Below are 21,157 nucleotides of genomic sequence, written 5' to 3' on the forward strand. Positions count from 1 at the left end.
TGGTGAATGACAGTTTGTTTAATATTTATAGTAGCGTTACGATACATAATTTTCTAAACCTACATGTGCGCTTTAAAAGTAAAGGGAGATTTTCTTGACTTGACTTGACTTGACTTGACTACCTGAATTACCTTGCTGGCATTTTTCAAATACTGAAAAACATTTGGTTCTTTGGTGTGTGTTAATGGACGTTCAAGTAATTCGGTTTCAACCTCACTCCCAGCTCGTCAAATATCGACGCTTGGTCTGTGGCTGATGATGCCGAGTGAACCCATTGCACAGAGGCACCCTTTAGCAGCTGTGTTAGACAGACCGGGCAGCAGAATTTTTTGATGCTCTGAGTAACTGCTGTAGTATGAAACAAGAAGTCAGTCAAGTTATTTTAATAATGAATTTTCACCTTCATTCTAAGAATAGTTTAAGAAGAGACTGCCTGAATTTAACGAGCCAAAACTGTTTCCTGTGAAAACAGAATTTATTTTGAAAAGACAGTGCATGTAAAGAATGGAAATTGACACACTGTCCCTGAGTGTCTAAAACTGATGCTGGAGGGGAACCTAGGGCGTCATAGTTTGATGTGTAGGGCCAACGACCAAGTGTCTGTATTTGACGAGTTGGGAGTGAAAGTGAGTTGGTTCAGTCGGTGGTTGCAGGCCTGCTTTTATCTGGGTCATTCATAACTGAGATAAATATTACCATATGCTGTGGCTGCACATTCAGGTTGCCTGTACAGGGAGCAGACTGCTCTGCATATCCAACAGATTTAATGGAATTCCATCGATAGGTAATTAGCCTATTACAACCTTTCAGTTGTACCACGTCCTTTGGACAAATCGCCCTCACTACAATAACCAACTCAAAGATCCCGTGGCAAATGGCTTCCTTTCTGATGTGCTGGGAGACAGTCTGTGATTACATTTAGTCCCGGGCCCTTTCATTTGACCAGCATATCATTTCTTCCCTGGCATACTTCAAAGTGTGGACACTTCAAAGTAGAATGAGTGACTGCCACTCGGACTCTGAGGATGGCTCTTTTGATCATCTTCTGAAAACTCCCCTAACGCAATCAGGGCAAGCACACCAGAGAGGAGGATTTGACAGCCATAAGATAAATGCAGTCATCCTCACAGCTATCAGATAAGCACAGCATGCTCTAATCCATTAATATGAAAATGAGGGAGGACTAGAAGTGGCTGGGTGGGGGCTTTGCAGCAACAGTTAAATGCTTTGGAATGAGTTTTCAAAGGGAGGTTTCAGTATTCAAAGCACTTAATGGTGTATGTGTGCTCTGACTAGGAGCCACCTAAATAAATTATGGTGATAATAAACAAAAAAATCTTTGTTAATGCACCTTAAATGATAGTTTGCAAACTGCCAAAGCAAATCGGAGGTCTCCCTGCAGTGATGAGAGCTGCAACTTTTATACTAGAAATCCTAAATACACATCAGCATGTTTGATTTTGTGGTAACACATTAATTACTGCCTTGAGTGAATAACAGAGTCCACAGCTTGGTGCTTCTTTTGTTGTGTAAGTATTTGAAGAGTGTCTATTCAAAATGAAAGTGTATGAGGATGGAGGAAAGAAGTGAGAGCATCACAGGAGATATGTTTAATTTTTGAATACTAACACTACACATACAGCATATACTAGATACATTTTTCGAGAATAGATATTTTGTATTTTAAAATGGGATATCTTTTTGTTCTGCTGATTTCATTTCTGAAAGTTAATACATATGGAGGTTCTGCAGTTAAGGTCACTGACAGCCTCTATCAGCTGCCATACTGGCAGGCAGAAACTAAGCTATTCAGCTAACTCATATATACAGTATTAATACAGACTGCTGAGGAGGCTAGTTTCATGTGAAATGGTCTTCTGAAAGAACATTTTCCATTATGCCAGACACCATGTTTTCTAAAAACCTGAAGGTGAAATACCAAACTCAGAGTTAAAGGAATAGTTCAACATTCTGGAAATACGCTTATTATATTATATTATATTATATTATTATAAACTATTACATAAGAGTCCACAGATCTCACAAGGTTTATCAGGGGAGTTATACAATCCAACTATAGACCAAATCAACAGCAATCACTACCAGGTAGACTATTGGCAATGGATTTGAATTGTGAAAATATGTAAACAAACTTCTGATTTTTCTTATAATTTTCAGCCATTTCTGTAACATTTAAGATATATGGTTTAACAGGGTGGTCTGACCATCTGGAGTTTCTGCTGTGCTTGTTTTATGATGCTCTGTTGGTTTCTTTGATAAACAAAATCTTTCGGCACAGAGGCTCAGGAATGTACTGCTGTAAAAGGTATTTTAGCGAGCTAAAAAGACCCATCAAATAAATTGCCAGATTTTGAATATTTTTTCTGCTTTTTGTTACACACTTACTGATCAGGGTTACAATATAAACTTTCCTGTTCTGTGAAGTAAAATCATTTTTTGTCAATGGAGTCTGATGTCTTTAACATATTTGACTTCAGTTCCCCATTGAAAGGGACTGTCAGCAAGGTAAAGCAGTTAAAATATTCTAAATACACTTAAACTGATTTAAATGTTTTCAGGTGGGTCTTATTTTAGATGGCTTAAAACTATAATCAGTTGAGTTAGCATTTGCTTAATGCCATTTCATTTAATGTATGTGACCCAGGGATTTTCTACCTGAAAGATATTGTAAACAAACTTTGTGATTCAGTCAAAAAATGAGCAATATCCATCAAAATGGCTGGAGAAAGTCTTTACAGGCCATAACTCAAGTTGTCTTGAAGCAATGCTGATTAAACTGCACTAAGTCCTTAATGTACCCACCAAGTTTTGCTCACATCTGATAAAGGGGGAACACTTGGAGCTATGTTTATTTGATGAGTTTTCAAAATTGATTGGGGATGCATGCTTTTTTATACTGTAAAACCTGACAAGTTGATCTTACTTAAAACAATCTTGGAAACTAACTGCCTTGAAAAAGTAAAGTAAATATAACTTTAAATCTCAATTTATGTTTACTTTCTATCTAGTTTACTCAAAATTTTGCTGTATTTACTTAATTTCGTGAAATTGTGTCAACTTAAAAATGACAAGTGAAATTACCTTGTTCTGTCTAAGTGTTAGCAACTTCAGTAAACCAAGTTAGTTTGACTTAACTTGATCATCACAAATAGGACTTAGCCATTGATAAAGTTATGAGATCTGTTCTCTTAACGTGTTTAAGAAAATACAAATATGACTGACTATCATGCAAGCAGAATAGAGATATACACTATATCACTATACTTTACTGAATCCGTGCAAAATTAGAAAGACTGATTTAATTTAACTTCACAAAATTAGTAAAAAAAAGTAAAGTAAAAGTAAACATAACACAATTTTAAGTAAACTTAACAATTGGATATAAAGTTAACATAAATTAAGATTAATAGTTATATTTACTTACATTTTTCAAGACAATTTGTTTCCTAGATTTTTTTGTTTTTTAAAGTAAAATCAGCTCTTCAGATTTTACAGTGCAGGCATATAAACAAGTAATGCCCTTATCTTAGTATTGTATCTCTCCAGCTGTTTAGAGCTAGGGCGAGCCTGTTGGTCATTCAGTGCACGGGGCTAAATGGCAACATCACTGCAGGAGCTCAATATGTTCTCTGGTCTCACTGTCTCCATCATACCATATGTTTGCTTGAATATACTATTACATCTCTCCATCACCCCTCCCTCTCTCTGTCATGAATCTATCCAGCCTTCTCCATTTCTGGCTCCATCCCTTCCCCCTCCCATCTCTTTATCTGCAACATAACTACCAGTCCTCTCTCGTCCTCAGTGTATCACCTATTGATCCTGTCCATGCTCCCTCATTTCCTCTCTCGATTCATCCTTCCATACGTCCGTCCATCCATTTATCCACCTACCCATTCATTAGCATAGGTGTGTGAGAGGTGAAGTGAACTCACCTAATGGGGTTATGTGTCTCCAGGAAATGCTTGGCTCAGGTTTCCCACTGGCTGTACAGATGAGCGACACATTGCTGCCCTCGTTTACCGTGATGTCAGAGGAAATGTCATATATCTTGGGAGGAACTAGGAGAAAAAAGAAAGAAAAATACAGAAACAAGATCAGCATTTCAAATCGTCAACCTCTGGCACATCCAGCAACATCATCTATACATTATGGAGGAAAAGTATGGCGGGTGTCTTTAACTGTAAGAAGTGGCATGTGTTCCATATCATTGACCAAAGATATACAGTATAAACTATACTTAAATGACCTCATTTTGGCAAAAATCTCACTGTAGATACCTACCACCAGATTCTATGATTTAGTTTGACATTGCCAGCTTGTTAAATGGGGAGGATTTTATTTGTCCCTTGCAAAACATAGAAAATAATAGGTATTATTATTATAGTCTGTTTCGTGTGGCACATTTCCACGGGATAAGAGACTCAATTTTACTCACAATATCCCTCAAATGAGATGTCACGAATGGATTACCTGCAAAGACAGTACAGTGACCTAACAACAATCAGAAGAGCTGGTCAGACCTCATAAATGTCCTTATTTCGATGAACTGTACGCTGTACTATGTAAGATTATTGACAATCTAGCACTCTTGAAAAGGATTTGAGCTTGAGCTTTCTACGAAAGCGTCTCCATTCAGTAGCAAGATGCGCTTCCTGAATTTGTCACCCAAATGCTGTTAAAATTATATCTATAAATGCTAACACAGCCTCCATTGCCTAAATATAAAGCGGGAAAGAGGCAGGAATAAGGCAGGGACAAAGCAAAACAAAGCAAAAAAAAATTTAGATTGCTGACAACCTCCACAATTACAAATTACATGAAGTCTGCTGGTAATACTTCCCCCTGTGCGAACAAGGCTTTAGGAGGCATATTGTTATGGTGTGGATACAAAAAAAACTACATAAAGGCGTTTTAATTAAGAGAACAGCGTGTAGGATTTAGTGGCACCTACCGATGAGACCAACTGAATAACTTTTCCCTGAAATTCCCTTTCCAAAGATATCAGAGAACCTTCAGTGGCCTTTAAGTGAAAGTATTTAAGCAAAATTGCAAAACACCCTCTCTAGAGCCACAGTAAGTCAGTGTTTGGTGTGTTCTTTATGGACTAATGTTGAAACATAGAGAAAAGTTTAAGCAGCACGCACACCCAAAAGTGATAGACTAGGTGCTGGACAAAGCAAAAACAGACATGACAATGTCTGCGGAAGGGCTAATGCCCGAAACGTCACACATGTGCAGACTATCTATTCTTTGACTACTGTAGAAACATGGCAGTGCAACATGGTGAAGTACAGAAAGAGGACCCGCTCCCTATGTACTGATGAATTTCTCGTTCTAAGCTAACAAAAACACAATGACTCTTACTTTCAAGTGAGTAAACAGTAAAGAAAATATAACTTTGAATATTATATTCAATGTCTATAAACAGATCCCCCTAAATCTTACACATTGGTCCTTTAACCCAAAACAAAAAACTGGTTAGGCTGGTAAATTCACAAACCAAATTAACAAACTTCTCAACAACGCAGTTGTACTTCCAAACTGAGCTAAATATTTATGGTAGTTTTGTAATAAGGCGCAAACATTTAATTTGAGAATTGTCATGATAATATAAGGAAATCTGCTGTGTATTTGCTCTGACCTGCCGAGGGACTACAGATGTAAATTAGCTTCAAGCTATAATCTGTTACGGTGCATCAAATGGTAAAATGTATGTTTTAAACTGTACATGGTCCCTTTTATATTAAATAAATAAACGAATAAATAGTGATTTAGAAAAAGGACATCATTAGTTGCTTACATTTTAGCTAACATAGCTTAATAGACCGTATTATGTTGCTACGGCAACATCTTTGGTTCCTGTTTAATTAACGAACATTCCAACAGAAAAAACAATGTTTAAAATGTTTATGTTGTCAAGTTTGAAACAGTGTAGCAATTTTTATATTATATATTATTTTATATTTTTATATTAGCAAGGCAGGCAGTAAATACAAGCATGCGTTCAGTATGCATCTGCTTACAGTAGATGATAAACTCACCTTTCTTTTAAAACAATGAGATCATCGTGAGCCTGATTAATCTGTGTTTATTTAACAGTTAAATATATCATGAGCAGTGATTAAGCCTTTGACCATAACTGTGCTTAATACCTCCTGACAGAGCTTGGCAGTCATCTAGTCCCACCCACAAAGGCTTCGATTGGCTCAGTCATTTCTCAAGCTGCTATTCACAAGAACAAAACCAGACCTTTTTAAATCACTCCACAAAAAATGAGATGTGGGCAGTGATTCATAGGTCTGAAACCACTTAAGGCGGTTTGGAGGCTGTGTATCATAAATCCATAAAGTCCCTGAAAAGCACATTTTCGTAACAGAAAAGTGAAGTTCTTCTCTATTGAGGGCAGCTCATCAACAGTCCCTGCTGGACATCACTTAGAATCATAATTGACAAGTTTCTGGGCACTTAAAATCCTCTCTGAGCTTTGATGTTAAAAGCTTCGATATTTAGGCTGCTCCAAACACACACAAGCACACATGCAGGCATCCACAAAGGCGTTTAAACACATTCAACTGAGCACACATGCACACACATGGGCGCACACACATGGAGGCTTATGAGACACTATTTTAATCTGGAAGATTTGAATCTCTGAGGGAGTTTTTCTGCAGTGGACTGTGCCATACAGTAATGGCTTCTCAGTCGTCTGGGGCTTCACACTATTCTACCTTCTGATCCCTCCTGATGCCTGCTAAAAAACCAACAAAAGAAAAGTTGATTCAACAATTTCCAGACTTCCTCTTTAGACCCACCTACACCTTTCAGAGTCACGCGGTCTCTTTTGTCATTGAGCTCTGGCAAGTTTAACTGCGGCCACCCTCCTCTTCACGCTATTATAAGCAGCAATACAGAGGATGTGGCTGAGAGCATACATTATGAATAATGACAATATCCACCATATGCTTTGCACTAGTTTAGATTTACTTTACTTTTCTTGTCCTCCCTCCTTAAATATTGCACAATGGAGTAAAGAAAACTAGAATTACCTCTTGATTTTGTACCTCCAAAAACCTTTGTTGCAATTTAAGTTATTGTCTGTCAAGACTAATATGTCGCCATGACAGTTGACAACGCTTTAAATGTGGATGTTGCTGCAAAGAAGCTTCATATTCTAAACATCAAAGCTTTACACACATCTTCAGCTTGGCAGCACAGAAGATCTATACAATCACCACAGTGTCAAGGTTGACACCCAAGATAACTGTCACCAATTCAGTGTCTGACCAAATGTCTCCCCTTCTGCTCCTGAGTTATGGCACTGAATAATGGCCAGAAAATTGTTTTTGCAGAACATTACGATTTGTTTGACCTTTTGGATATAAATTGCCATCAATTTCGAGTTATGGCGCGAAACATGTTTTGTGAGGTCAGACTGACATTTGACCTTTGACCACTAAAATCTAATAAATTCATCGTTGAATCCAAGTGGATGTCTGTGCCAAGTTTTAGGAAAGTCCCTACAGCTTTTCTTAAGATACTGCATACACAATTTGAGACAGATGCAAGGTCAAACTGACCTTGACCTCTGACCACCAAACTCTAAAAAGATCCAATTCCAAGTGGATGTTTGTGCCAAATTTGAAGAAATTCACTTGAGGCTTGCTTGAGATGTTGTGTTCACAAGAATGGGACAGATGGACGGACGACCAGAGAACATAATGCCTCTGGCCATGATTGTTGCCAGTGTGAAGACATAAAAAGAAAATTATTTTCATTGTCCTGAAAATAATGATTTGTGGTCTGAACCCACTACTGCATCACTACTCATCAACATTAATCCCCTAAACACTGCGCCCTAACCTGAATGTACTGTCTGTATGAGCACTAATTGTATATTAAGACCAGCAAATAGTCTGGAGTCAAATACAGGATGGTGCATCATTAAAAGCATCCATCCTCATATAACTGGAACCTCTATGGTGCAAGGAAAAAAAGTCATCTCTGATTCACAAATGGTACCAGCCCAGACTGCACTGACCCTGCCAAACAAAGGCGCAGCCCTCAATGATAGGAGGGACTGCCCTGGAAAACATTCTCATCGCAGGCGTTTTCTGTTTTGCAGGGGGATAGGCGTCATTTTTGATCAACAGATCTGGATCTAAATGAGATGAAAGTGGCAGACCTTCAGTGGGAGAGGACCGGAGGCGATGTTGAATCTAGGTTATTGCTTGTCAGACTCCTGTGTTTACTTGCTGTAGGACCCCACTGTTGACACATCTCCTCAGTGTCTGATAGCACAAAATTGAAAATGTTGGGGTTGTCTACTGATCCTATCTCTCCCTGGCAGGGACTGAGAGGTTTTCAAAGGTTCAGATGAAGAGCCCCTCAGTTTTTCAGCTCAGAGCTACTGTAGCTCAGTTGCTTTACTGTATAACACTGTTTGTTTCAGCTGAGAGCAACAAAAAAAGTCCTGGAAACAGAATAAAAGATCAGTAGAAAACAATCAAATATAGAACAAATAGAATATGTGTGGTGAATAGAATAGTAATTTATTCAGCAAACAATAACTCATGCTTTTGTTTCATGTCTTTAAAAACTGTTGTAGACCCCAGCAGTTGGCAACCAAAACTGCTTTAGGTAAGAAGTAAGATAACAGCACTTTCCAAATATTTACTTTCTGTATCATTATTTGAGTAGCCACTAATGTATTTTTTAAGTTGGAATAGTGGCAAGTCCATTAACATCCTGCTCAACCGTTTGGTAGAGCACATGTGGAGTCACTATATCGTAATGAAAAATGTGTTAAACTTAACCAAACCTGATTGAGCTATCTCTACCATTTGGTTCAGGTAAGTCATGTTAAAAAAAAAAAATAGATTTCACTGTGTTGACTATTTGCTAAGATATATATGACCTTCTGATCATTGATTGTTGTTAACTGATTTAATGTTATCCATTATACATATGGGGAAATAATTTCCTGCGTTAAATTTTTTACTGCCTGAAGCCAAGCTAAACCAAAAGGGTGAATTGGCCTTTGATGGTAAATGAAAAAAGGATGTGCGTTCACTGTTGTTAACAACATGACAGCTGGGATTGGCTCCAGCCCCCCGCGACCCTTACGAGGAAAAGCGGTTACAGAAAATGACTGACTGATATATCTATCTATCTATCTATCTATCTATCTATCTATCTATATATATATATATATATATATATATATATATATATATATATAATAGCCCCAAGGAAAATAAAAATGCAACTTCTTTTTCCATTGCTCATTTCCAAAAAGTGAACAAAAATAATTGCATGTCAACTACTCTTTGCTAAAATGACCACAATACAAGCTGTTGCAGTTAGGCTGTCAGGTATGGTGTCCTTAACCTTAATTTGCGGCTCACTGTTAAGTATTAAGTATTTATTATTATGAGGGGAGTAGTAAATGAGTGATAAGAGGAACTTTTGACACAGCTAATGCATAAACAAAATATGATTCTGCCATCTGTTGTGGCTCATTAAAAAAGCATCCTTAACAAGATCTTATATAAGTGAGAGTCTCGTTGCTAAGCTACAGTCCTGCAAACATTGCGAGCATTGTTGCCGAGGGGCCATAGGATGGACACTTGATACTGAGGGCTGAAGAGGGGTTTCCATTTGGCAAATAGAAACTTAAATCTATTTGAAATTCCACACGCACTAATGAGAAAATCAAGTTACCAAGTGGCTGCAGAAGTGTAAGTGTTCTGTTCATGTTTACTTTTCAGTGCTGGCTGTAAATGGTGAAAGTGATTACTGGGTAATTTCAGGCTAAAATTAAAATCGTTTATGTCACAGTAATTATTCTGTGTGTACCTGAGTGTGAGTGGTGGCTTGTTCAACAATGGCAACGTTAAAGGACAACGCAGCAAAAAGGACACAGTCTTAACCTTGTAGTGACAATAATGACAGTGAATGGGGTTTGAATTAGCTCTAGCATTACCTTACTTGCATTCAAGCTTTTTTACACCGGTGTGATACAGAAACTCAGTGCAAATATGCGAAAAACATGCTTACTGAATTACAGCATTGAACCTCTGGTTACACCTGCTGGGATGAATTTCTTCTTTTTTGTGTTGCATTTCAGAGAGACAGAGAGACACACAGAGAGAGAGAGAGAGAGAATGAGAGAGCATCCGGATTGGATGAAAGGAACCAAGTCTACAAGTAACGGCAGCAAAGACAATGCTCCTCTTTGAGCTGATATGAAACATGGATTCTTCAGGCATACTGCATGTCAGCACAGTGGCAGCACAGTAAACGCCTTGACCCAATCAATGTTTGGTAGTGTGCTTCAAGTGCATATTTACAAATTCTCATTTGGATTGTTGGTAGACTATGACATAGCTGAAGTGCAATAAGTACTAAACACTCACCATGTGTTTCCACTAAGTGTTATATAGAGCTCTAAATGATACCCAGATTGTTTCTATAGCCCCTTTCACACACACACTGCAAACCTGAAATTACCAAGACATTACTCAGAGGAGCTGTATATGAGAATGCAAATGTACCATCAGTTGGACTTCACCCTGCCAGCTTCACAGAACAAAGTCTGTGTAATGTCCCTATAGGGTTGTGCGATATGATAAAATTATCACCTGATAATAAAAAGCAATTTTTTAATATTATTGTGTGTCGTTTATTTCATTAATATCATCTGATAACACTTTGCGTCCATCTGTGTGGCTGTGTGGGTGTCTACACACTGCACAGCACCAAGAAAAAGGACCGTGTAACAAAATGAGTGGTAGTGGCCATGGTGTGAGCAGGTGAGGCAATGTTTTTTCCTATCTGTAGTGCTACAATTGCAACTAGTCACATTTTGTGACCACTGAGCACCAGTGCGACTTGGAAATGTTTTAAACATGTGAACTGGAAAGCTGCTAGTTTGTTTCCAGCTCACTGTGGCTGAATCCTCATACCGCAGTTACAGTTTAACTTTTTCTTCTAAGCCTAACCTCCAACTGTTGACCGGAACATCCAAGTCCAAAATAAAAACATCAAAACCTCTGGTACGGGACCAGCCGGGTCCTTCAAAATAAAAGCACAATGGGTTCTGCTTTGATATATCTGATTATTACAATACTTAATTCAACTTTATTAGAACAGTATTTTAACTTCATACTTTACTTTATTTAACATTATGACAGTATTTTATTAAACTTTATTCTAACAGTAGTTCATGTAACTTTATTTATGGTAGTTGCTACTTTATTTGCAACTGCAAATTTAATAATAATTTAATAAGATTTAATAATTTTGCATTTTAGTAGTTTACAGAAGTATAGAGGATATTTCAAAATATCGAGTTGTATATCATATATTGTGATATAGCCTAAAAATATTGTGATATTATTTTAAAGCCATATCACCCAGCGCTATGTCTGAATGATACCATGAGTGAGTAGAGCCGGTAATTGTCCAGAGAATTCACAGCAAGCAAGTGGGCTTGTTGATGATATGTCTATGTGGCTCTCGTGAGGTGGAATATTTCAAACATAATAGTGGGGGAAAAAAGGGTCCTTTACTCATAAACAGCGACAAAAACATCTAACTAGAGACACAAGATTCTGGAGGTTCTTTCAGTAAGAGCTGACAACAAATTGTCAGACAAATACAAGGAACGGAAAGAGACTGCTATTTATGACTCAATTACAAACAGTGCACATGACCACAGTGTAATGCGCATAATTTTCTGCCTCCTGCACACTCCATTGTCTGAGGTTCACATGTGAAACAGCTTGTGATTCAAAGGCTCTCAATAGGGAAGTGTCTAAGCCAGCAGCTAGCAGCAAACTGTGCCAAGAGTGCTAACAACATCACCCATAGTGACAAAGCTTAGAGTGTTAACTGAGGGGCACTACACTTCTGCCACACTATTAACCATTATATAAGCACATTGCAGATAAGCAGCAATTAGCCAGCCAGTGGACTCACACACGGGACTCACATGCACAAACATCCACACACAGACAGTCCACAGCAAAAAACAGAGAAGCTCGGATTACAACAAACACAGAGGTAGTGTGACTTCGCTGTTCGCTCAGGATTACTCCACTCCATCTTTACATAACAAATAGTGGTTTGCTGCTATATTAATGCTCTAAATATCATTTAGAGCTCCTTTAATTGGGAATTGGCTTGTACCCAAACGTACAATGACCTTTGCAGTAAAAACAGCAATGCTTTTAGACTAACAAATATTTAAGCTAAAAATCCAAAGCAAGTTGAAAAATGCTAAAAAAAAAAAAAAAATTAAATTAAAAAGTTAAAAAAAAAAAGTTAGAAATATTATATAATATCAATATCATGATAAAGATTAGATATCATCTTTTGAAGATTTTGGATATTAAAATATCCTGTGTGTTTTACTGGTTTTAAAAGCCAAATTACAATAAAGTGGTTAATTTTTTTGAACATACCAAACTGTTCTAGCTGTTCTATTATGTGTCTTTTTTCCACTTTGTCATTATATCCACATAACTGATGATTCTTTATCAAAAATCTCACTGTGGAAATATTTTGTAAAAGCACCAATAGTCAACCCTACAATATCTCTGCAATATTTATGTTGAGGTTTTCAGTCAAAAATACTGTAATAACTGATTTTATACATATTGCCCAAACCTAATTTATTCAAAAACCTGAAAGAATATTTCCACATATAGGGAAATATGTTAACCACTTTTTGGTGGAGACTCAGATGAACAGATCAAAAACAGAGGGAAACAGCTAGCTTAGCTCTGTCTGTAATGACATTTCACCATTTAACGAAGGGCTATTATATATGCTGGTCAATTTCTTGGCTCTGATCAGTTGCCAGGCAACCGACAAAGACTCCAGTTAGTTTCTGCCGCCAGCCAAAACAGCTTCTGTCACGTACCTCCCCAGAGAACTGTTAATCGACATTTTTACACTTTTTGTACTGATTAAACAAATGTAATATACGTGTTAATTGAAGATTTATAGAGGTGCTGACAGTTGGATCGAGTTGCTGGTAGACAGAGCCAGGCTAGCTGTTCCCCTTGTTTCCAATCTTTGTGTTATGCTAAGCTACATGGCTACTGGCTGTAGCATCATATTAAATCAATGTAAGAGTTGTAGATAGATAGATAGATAGATAGATAGATAGATATACTTTATTGATCTCAAAACTGAGAAATTGGGGTGTAGCAGCGCCATGCAGTAAGAACAAGAGAATAAAGAGCACACATTATTAATAGAATATAAAGGAATACGCTTAAAAAAAAAAAAAAAAAAACTAAAAAACTAAGAGACTGTACATATATACATATATACATGTGTAAAGTGCGGAACAGTATCTGAATAAATAAAAATAAAGTCAGCAGTGTAGAGTGACATGGAGCTAAGACCGGAGTTTAAAGCGCAGACAGAGGTGAGTTACTGTATTCCTCTCATGTAACCCAGGTATCAAATACTAGTAAGCTTATTTCCCAAAACCTTAAACTTTTCTTTTTTAAAAATTCCTTAGTCTAAAGTTTTATTTTAAGAGTGTTTTGCCAAGCTAGTGCCTTCTGTGGTTCCTGTTTGTGACTTAAAGAAACAACTTGGTAAGAGTTGTTAGAGAGATTGTTGTCATGTCTGAGGTGCAAATTATTCACGTGGATGTTTGCACCTGTTGTGAAAAGCCTTTTAGACATTGTTGCGGGAATCCTCGCATGCCAATTTCTTGGTTACAACATTACTTTGAAAGCCTGCAAAGTCCATTACCATGGTTTTTTTCTCGGGTGAATCTCTGTGAGTGCCCTATATTATCCCTTTTACTCCTCCACCTCTTGAAACATCAGAGACAGTCGTGACTGCACTGCCCCTCGAACAACACGGCATTATAACCCATTCCTCTATACCTGCACACACAGCTTGTTGTTTTCTTTAGGTGCTAATTCAGTAACGATGCTATGATTGTCATGTTTGCCCATTCCTCTCTAATTTCCCCTTCTACAGCTCTGCAGGAGGTGCTGAGAGTGAGCTGCCACAGCTGATCTGGGCGGCGTCTTCTCCCTCCTGGCAGACGCCTCGGGTGAATAAATAAGACTCTAATGACGCCACCTTGAATTACGGAAATGCTTACAGCTGCACTATTAAAATGCAGGGGTTTTCTTCTGGGGCTGCAAAGTGGGATGCGCACAACTGGGCTCTCCTATGAATTCTGACAGGTCTCTCCAGGATGACTTCTGCTACCAAATTGCAGGACCCCATTACTGCTAAACCTACTGCCATCCAGCTTCCCAATTAGAGCACAGAGGGGAAGCCCGGCCACTTGTTGTAATGGTCGGCAATGTGGGTGCTAGGGAAGTAGAAGAGACGGGGAGAGCTGAGAGGGAGGGAAAGAGAAAAACAGAGAAATTCTGGCTTCATTTTCTGTAATTCAAATCCTTCATTTTTCCACGAGCATCCTACACAGGATGCAGAGATGGACGAAGGTGTTGCAACTGCCCAAAGCATATTTCCTGTCCAAGCACAATAAAATGGTCTTATTAAAATGCAGATGCTTACAGATCTGAGGACAGCTCGTCCTCAATCACCCACATGCAGAACTTTGAAATTGGATTAGGCACATATTCGAGTTTTACTTTTCAGCTTTTGCTTGATAAAGTTAAGAAATCCTGGAGATCTTTGAGTTGCTCCTTGAAATTTTAAACGCACCCACTCCAAAGCTTCCCCAAACTGCAGCTTGTTTAAGATGACATTGATACAGATGGATTATAATATACCTGTAAAATATACCTGTGTTTGTAGGGCGTAATATAAACCTCAGTAATGAGACAGTTCCCACACAGCTATTCCTTAAGGTTTTCAATTCCCTTTCCTCACTGCAGGCAGCAAGAAAGAACCAACTTTCAGTCCGTTAATTAGGTGTCAGACACAGAAACTAAACATAAACAGTGACAGGTTGTATTACTCAAAGGGATTACCTCCATTTGCAGTGTCATAAAGCAGGCCCAGATAATTTGTAGTACTTAACTTTGGAAAAAGTTCATTCAAGTAGAAACAAAAATTTGTCATTATTGGCATGTTTTTTTCACCTCACATGAAAAAAACACATAACCTTAATCGCCGGAAAAAACCTTGGCCCTCAAATTTTGCTTTCTGTCCGTTTTAATGCAAAGATAGGTGACTTGGTCATCATTTTATGGCCTTCAGGCTGAGACAGTCAACTTGTATGTGTAACCAACATTTTTCAATGACGTGTAATTTTGATGAAAAGGTTTGACGTTTTGGATATGAAATGTGTTTCAGGTACACTGACAGTAGGGATGGGCCAGTGTAAACATTTTTAGAGCAGTTTGATATTAAGTCAAACACCAGACCAGACCAGCATACTAAATTTTCCACTAGGAGTCCATCTTGACTCCGCAGCCGTTCCCAAGGAGCATAATGAGACCCGGTTTTGTTACTATCTCTTTCGCTGCCAATAGCAGAACAACAATGCCTTATTTGACATTCATGTGTTTTTTTTTTAGAGTAGAAAGTCAGAATAATGGTGCAAAATTACTACTTTGAACAAATAGTACATAAAAAACTTGAGAGAGGATCATCGCCTCATCACCCCAAGACACATGATCTCTCCAGTGACTAAACACAATGTGTGCAGTGCACATCTTCCCCCTTTCAATATCTACTAAAATTTTCTCCATCATGTTGTGGCCCTGGGCTCAGCAGTTAATTGTGCACGGCCTGTCAGACACTAGTGGCTCTGTTAATCTGTTAATAAACAAACATAACAAATGTTAATCACACTGCCATATTGTACATTACTAATGCAACACAAGTAGGATTTAGCACTATGATGCCATCAGCAGGTGTTGCTGATGTAGGCAACTTTTAAGTTTGTCACAAGTGTTATAATGACAAATGCCAGTTTAGCCAGTTTGAATAAAATCAGCCACTTAAAGTTTGTACACTAGACTGACAAAATTGTAACCTGGCAACTCTAAGGACCCAGATACGCCAAACTAACATCAAAGAACTAGTGGTGATAAAGGCCAACTGTTGCATCGCCTCACATCACCTGTGTTGTGCTTGAACACACTACAGTCAATGGCCAAAAATGCATATGTTTTGCACCTACATTAGAAGAAATAGCTCCATACCAGCAGGTGGTGGTAGTCTGTATTTGTCATTCAAAAATGAAAAAAAGAAGACTGAAGGTACAAAGGATGTTTAGCGTGTGCCAGAGAACAACAAACAATTCAGAACAATTTTTGCTGAAGAGCACAATGGAAAAAAATAAGTAAAAAAAGTAATCGTGCCTAATATAACAAGTTTGTTTCTATCACTTGCCCTCTTGACTTTAGTCTTTTGTTTGCTTTCCTCACTTCTGCTTCTCTTCTTATGGACTTAGCTGAACTGCCAATCAGTGATTTCATTTACCAACAGGCTCCACTGTCTCCAACACAGATTCAACATGCTGAATTGGCTGAAAAATGCACACAAAGGCCAACTCGTCCCAACTGTGCTTGACACTCCACAAAAACTAGGGCCACAGACACTCACTCTTGACCCAACATAGACCGACGGCCAACTGTTGGCTTAAGGCTCATTTATACTCACTTTACATACAACAATAGATACATCCATTTCTAATGTTGTAAACGTCACTGTCCCCATACCTCCACACTTCCTTTAACGACAGGTACATCCAATAAATTACACTGGAGGGCTGAGTCAAAGTTTCACAACTAGAAACGAGTCAACGTTAGAGGAGGTTGTAATATTTTAGCTTTAAACAGAGGCAGTGTTGTAGATGACTGAGATGTGTGTGGCCGTTATATACATCCCTACATGTAAAAAAAATGTCATCCTTTTCACTAATTCCACTATGTATTACTTTTACATATTACCAATGCGTTGCATTCTGCCAATATTTAGCTTTTTTCGCTGTCTCTTGCAGTTGTATCTCGCTTGAGCTACACTACACTGTCTCCATAATCTCTGGTGGTACTGCTCCATTTTATCCGTATCCGTAAACTCTCAGAAAATGTGAACAAATGCGGAAACAATGAACGCAGAGTACGGACAGAAGGCTCCGTCCCCTTATTTAACGATGAGCCCTTGGTATGTCAGGGCCCTGACTGACAGCATGGCGCGTGTCTATGTACGTGCATGGGCGCATGCTCAAGTGCCTGAAGTGCGTGCTTTCAAATAAATAACATATGGTACTTGACTCCCAGCCTATAAAGTTTGAAAGTCACTCTAGTTTTATCTCCAGTATCACCTGCTGCTCTCTCAGACTGTTATTAAACATATCAATCTCAATCATTTTCAACACAAAAACACACACAACCATACGCTAATAATAAAAAGCAATAAAAATGTTGAGGGAAAAAAAGGATGATTTCTTTTTCTATCCATTTATTTGAGCCCAGCAGCAATTGAGGAGGTGGACTAAGTGCTGGAATGGCAGGGCCAAGACATAAAACCTCATCAGCCCTTATTGCTTGTCTGGTTTTGGCATCTCTTCATATTCTAAGATCTCCTTGTGGCTAAAAATGTTGGGTAGGCTGATACAGAATTGAGATGTGAGGAGTTGTAGCAGACAGCAAACGGCTAAAGACACAAATAGATTCCCAGCAAGTGCACATTAGCTGATGAACATTATTCCATAATGGTATCATTACACATGATGAATCCAGAGATTTACCCTATTAATGTACTACAGGAATCCGCCTGAGGGACCAGTGATAGTGTAGGAACAGTACAGTATGATGAAATACTGTATATCGGCTTCAACAGCAGCAGATCAGAGGTTGGCGTTTTTGATTTTTTTTAAAAGTGTCATATAGTGCAAATGCAAATTGTTGTCTTGAACAGGGGTTTTCTCTGTAGTAGCCTTTTGTGTAGGTGTGACCTAGATGTTATTTCTGTTGCTGCATCTCCAAATGCACCGACATCTCACTGTATCACTGTAAATGCACCTGGCATAAAGTCTTACGGTGAAATCTATGGCTATTACTTTACTTGTAAGCCTGAAGTTTTATTCTACTCTCGGTTTATTTCAGTGGCCCACTTTTTTCTTTTTTTTATTCTTTGCTTCAAGGCAGCATTCCTGTCTCTGACTGAAACAGAAATGACCCCAATACCGTGGTAACCATAATGTAGTGGTGAGGTATGATAGCTTTGGAGAAAGAAAAAGCATTGTACAATTCTACCTCAAGCATCCAAAATGTTCCTCACGATGTACAGAATTTGCCAGAGTCATGTAGTGAAACCATTTTCCCCATGTCAAGTTCTTGGTTATTCAGTGGAGCAGTTTCTGTTGTCAGTTGTTGTATGTGTATGTGTTCATCATAATTATTGTCTGTAAGTACGGCAGATAGTGAGTTGATCAGGCTGATTGATAAAAAGAATCATATTCACTGTTTAATATGCTGGAAACAAGATTTTCTCCTTCCAGAAATCCATGGAAACTATGAACACCATCTCTGTTCAACTTGTAATTAACCATTAGTTTATGATAATATTCCTGTCATGACCTAATGGTGCAAAAATAACATGCTTCCGCAAATGTCACAACCAATACATATGATGAGTAATTGCCAATGAAGTTAACGATGCAGAAAGCGTGATTATGGAGAGCTTGTTACCAATTTCATGCACTTCTGGGGAATTCATGAATTAAGGGAAATCAATTGATGAAAATGAACTTTTCGAAATACCTTGTGAGAGGCAATTAATCTTCAATGGGAGAGCTGCGCTGGGCATGTAATTCAAAGATAAGCTATCACCCACTTATTGAAATAGTTTCTAATTTATTCATGCTAATCAGTGTCTTTCAGCCTCAGCATCTTGCTTATGATAAACAAAATTCCTCAGCATGTACCACTCTGCTTTCGCTTTAAGAATGATCGCTGGCGTTTCAATTAGTTGCGTGGCTACAAAGTTTCCTTGATAGGCGTGGCCATGCACAAGGCTCATTTTAAATAGTTTATGTCAAAATGATACATGGAGATCATCAGAGGGCGTGCAGCTTTCTAAGAGCAAAATGTCAGTCGCTGACCACTGCTGTGCCTGATCCTCTGTACATCTCAGCTCACAGCCCATGAGTGCTTACGTGTGCGTGTGAAATGGATGATCTGATGTGAGGACAAAAAGTCTTCATCTGTCACTGAGCCTTGATGCAACGCTTTCAGGTCAAAGGTCAAACTTTAGAACCCGGGTCGAGATTAATGAAAGAGAGCAGTTGGCAGCAAACAGACGCATACTACATCCAGTCGTAGGAAAGAAGCTCAGCGGATGGTTGGTTCTGCTCTTTACTGGCTCTTTGCTCACCAGTTTGTCAGAGTCCGAATATCTACTGAGTCAAGACAGATGGAAACGCTTTCAGTGCCACTGTTATTGGAGTCAGTATCATTATCTATCAAAAATAAGGGTCAAAAAAACGCTGTCGATAGCCGACCACATCAGATCTAGGACATTTTTATTCACAACATAATTAATCACTTGATATTAAAATGATCATTTGTATAAAATACTAACTCAGACATGCTGCTTTATTGGAACTTCCCTGCTCATGGGAAATGAATTCTGAGAGATGTGGAAAGCCTGTATGAGCCAAGAAACTGTCAACTGTCATACTTCTCAAAGTGCTCTTGATAGTTATGATGAGTGTCTTTTAAAATATCACAGTTTGGGCTTTCTCGAGGACCCATTGTCATAGGAGCAATGCTCAGTGCCCTGCCTTTGTTCATCCATTTGTAATGACATTACGCTATTACCTTGAAATATTAAAATATATCCCTCATTGTGTCATCAGGAGAAAAGAAGCCTCACTTTTCAGGAAGAGCAGTGAATTGTCTGCGAACAAAGTTTCACGGGAAGAGAGTCTAAACACATCCATGCATTGTTTGTCTCTTCCTTTCTTTCTCTGTCTCTCTCCGTCCTGATTTATTTCTCTCATTGGTGAGTCATATAAGTCCATGATAAATAGCACTGGCTGCCAAACAATTCAAGGTTCAAGTGCTGAAAAGGATTAGTGATTATTCTCAGAGTGTGTGCGTAAGAGTGTGTGCATTTGTGTGGCATGTGAACCTATGCACAGACACAAACACTAAAGGTGTGTGCGTACAGGATGTGTGTGTGTGTGTGTGTGTGTGTGTGTGTGTGTGTGTGTGTGCGTGTGTGTGTGTGTGTGTGTGTGTGCCAACTGCCACATTCTGTGATGGTCCCCGGTATCGACTGCTTTTCTTCACGATCCGCCCCTTGGGCTGGTAGGGGAAGATTTGGACTAAACAACACGTAGGTAATAAGGGGCAATTCGTACCCACTGAGGGCTTTGGAAAGGCCAAAGTCATGACTATTCAATAAATTGCTCATTATTAAAAACCCTGAGCCTGTACTTTGCAGAATACAGATGTCACTTCTTGCTGTTTGTTTACGGTGTAACTCTGGAGCACAGTGATGTTCATACAGAACATCAGCGACTGTTCTAAATCGGAAAGTTTCTGTTGTCTGTTTTGCCTGGTTGTTGTGTCTCTGATTATACATCGTCCGCTGTATAAATAAAGATGACCACTAGAATCTCTAACAAAGCGGGAGGGCTACTGCTGTTGGACCTTAATACAACTACAAGTCAAGGAAGCAGACTGATGGAGGAAATCTCTCGCTGCTCTTAATTGCACTTTGGGCACCAGATGAATTTCAGGGATGACACAGGCGGGCGGCACCCCACTGCTTGTGGTCAGTCCACATTCAGGGTGATGTATGCAACAGTGCTGTAGGGCCAGGGAGCGCAGCCTGTGATATTTATCTGCCCAATTAAGGCCAGTGTATCCCTGAGATGCCTGCCAATGTGTCACCTCTAGCAAATCTGTTTCACAGCTATCCCACTGTTGATGAAGGTTGTATTGTATGATAAACACTGCCTAGAGCACTGTGCTTGGATCCACACTGAAGTGAGAGAACCCATGTCTCTGTTGTGATTTACACCTCTGAGAACCAACTGTTTAGCACCAGAGAAGCCACGGCCTAACACTCTTAAAAATCTGAATTAAGATTGTTCTCACACTCAGTTTGACTGTCTGATCTTCCAAAGTGGCCTGCATGTCTAGAATTCAATAAAAAAATCATC

At 38.7% G+C, this 21,157-nt stretch overlaps 1 protein-coding gene across 2 annotated transcripts in view; it reads right to left on the reverse strand.

Annotated features, from left to right (window-relative positions):
* negr1 (neuronal growth regulator 1) overlaps positions 1-21,157 on the reverse strand; it is a 161,044-nt gene that overhangs the window by 78,024 nt on the left and 61,863 nt on the right. For both annotated transcript variants that reach the window (XM_042483651.1, XM_042483650.1), the window contains exon 3: positions 3,957-4,082. In XM_042483651.1, coding sequence (XP_042339585.1) covers positions 3,957-4,082 — 126 coding nt within the window. The remainder of the gene's footprint in view (positions 1-3,956; positions 4,083-21,157) is intronic.

This window comes from Plectropomus leopardus, chromosome 3, assembly GCF_008729295.1.
Source record: "Plectropomus leopardus isolate mb chromosome 3, YSFRI_Pleo_2.0, whole genome shotgun sequence".
Taxonomy (NCBI): Eukaryota; Metazoa; Chordata; class Actinopteri; order Perciformes; family Serranidae; genus Plectropomus; species Plectropomus leopardus.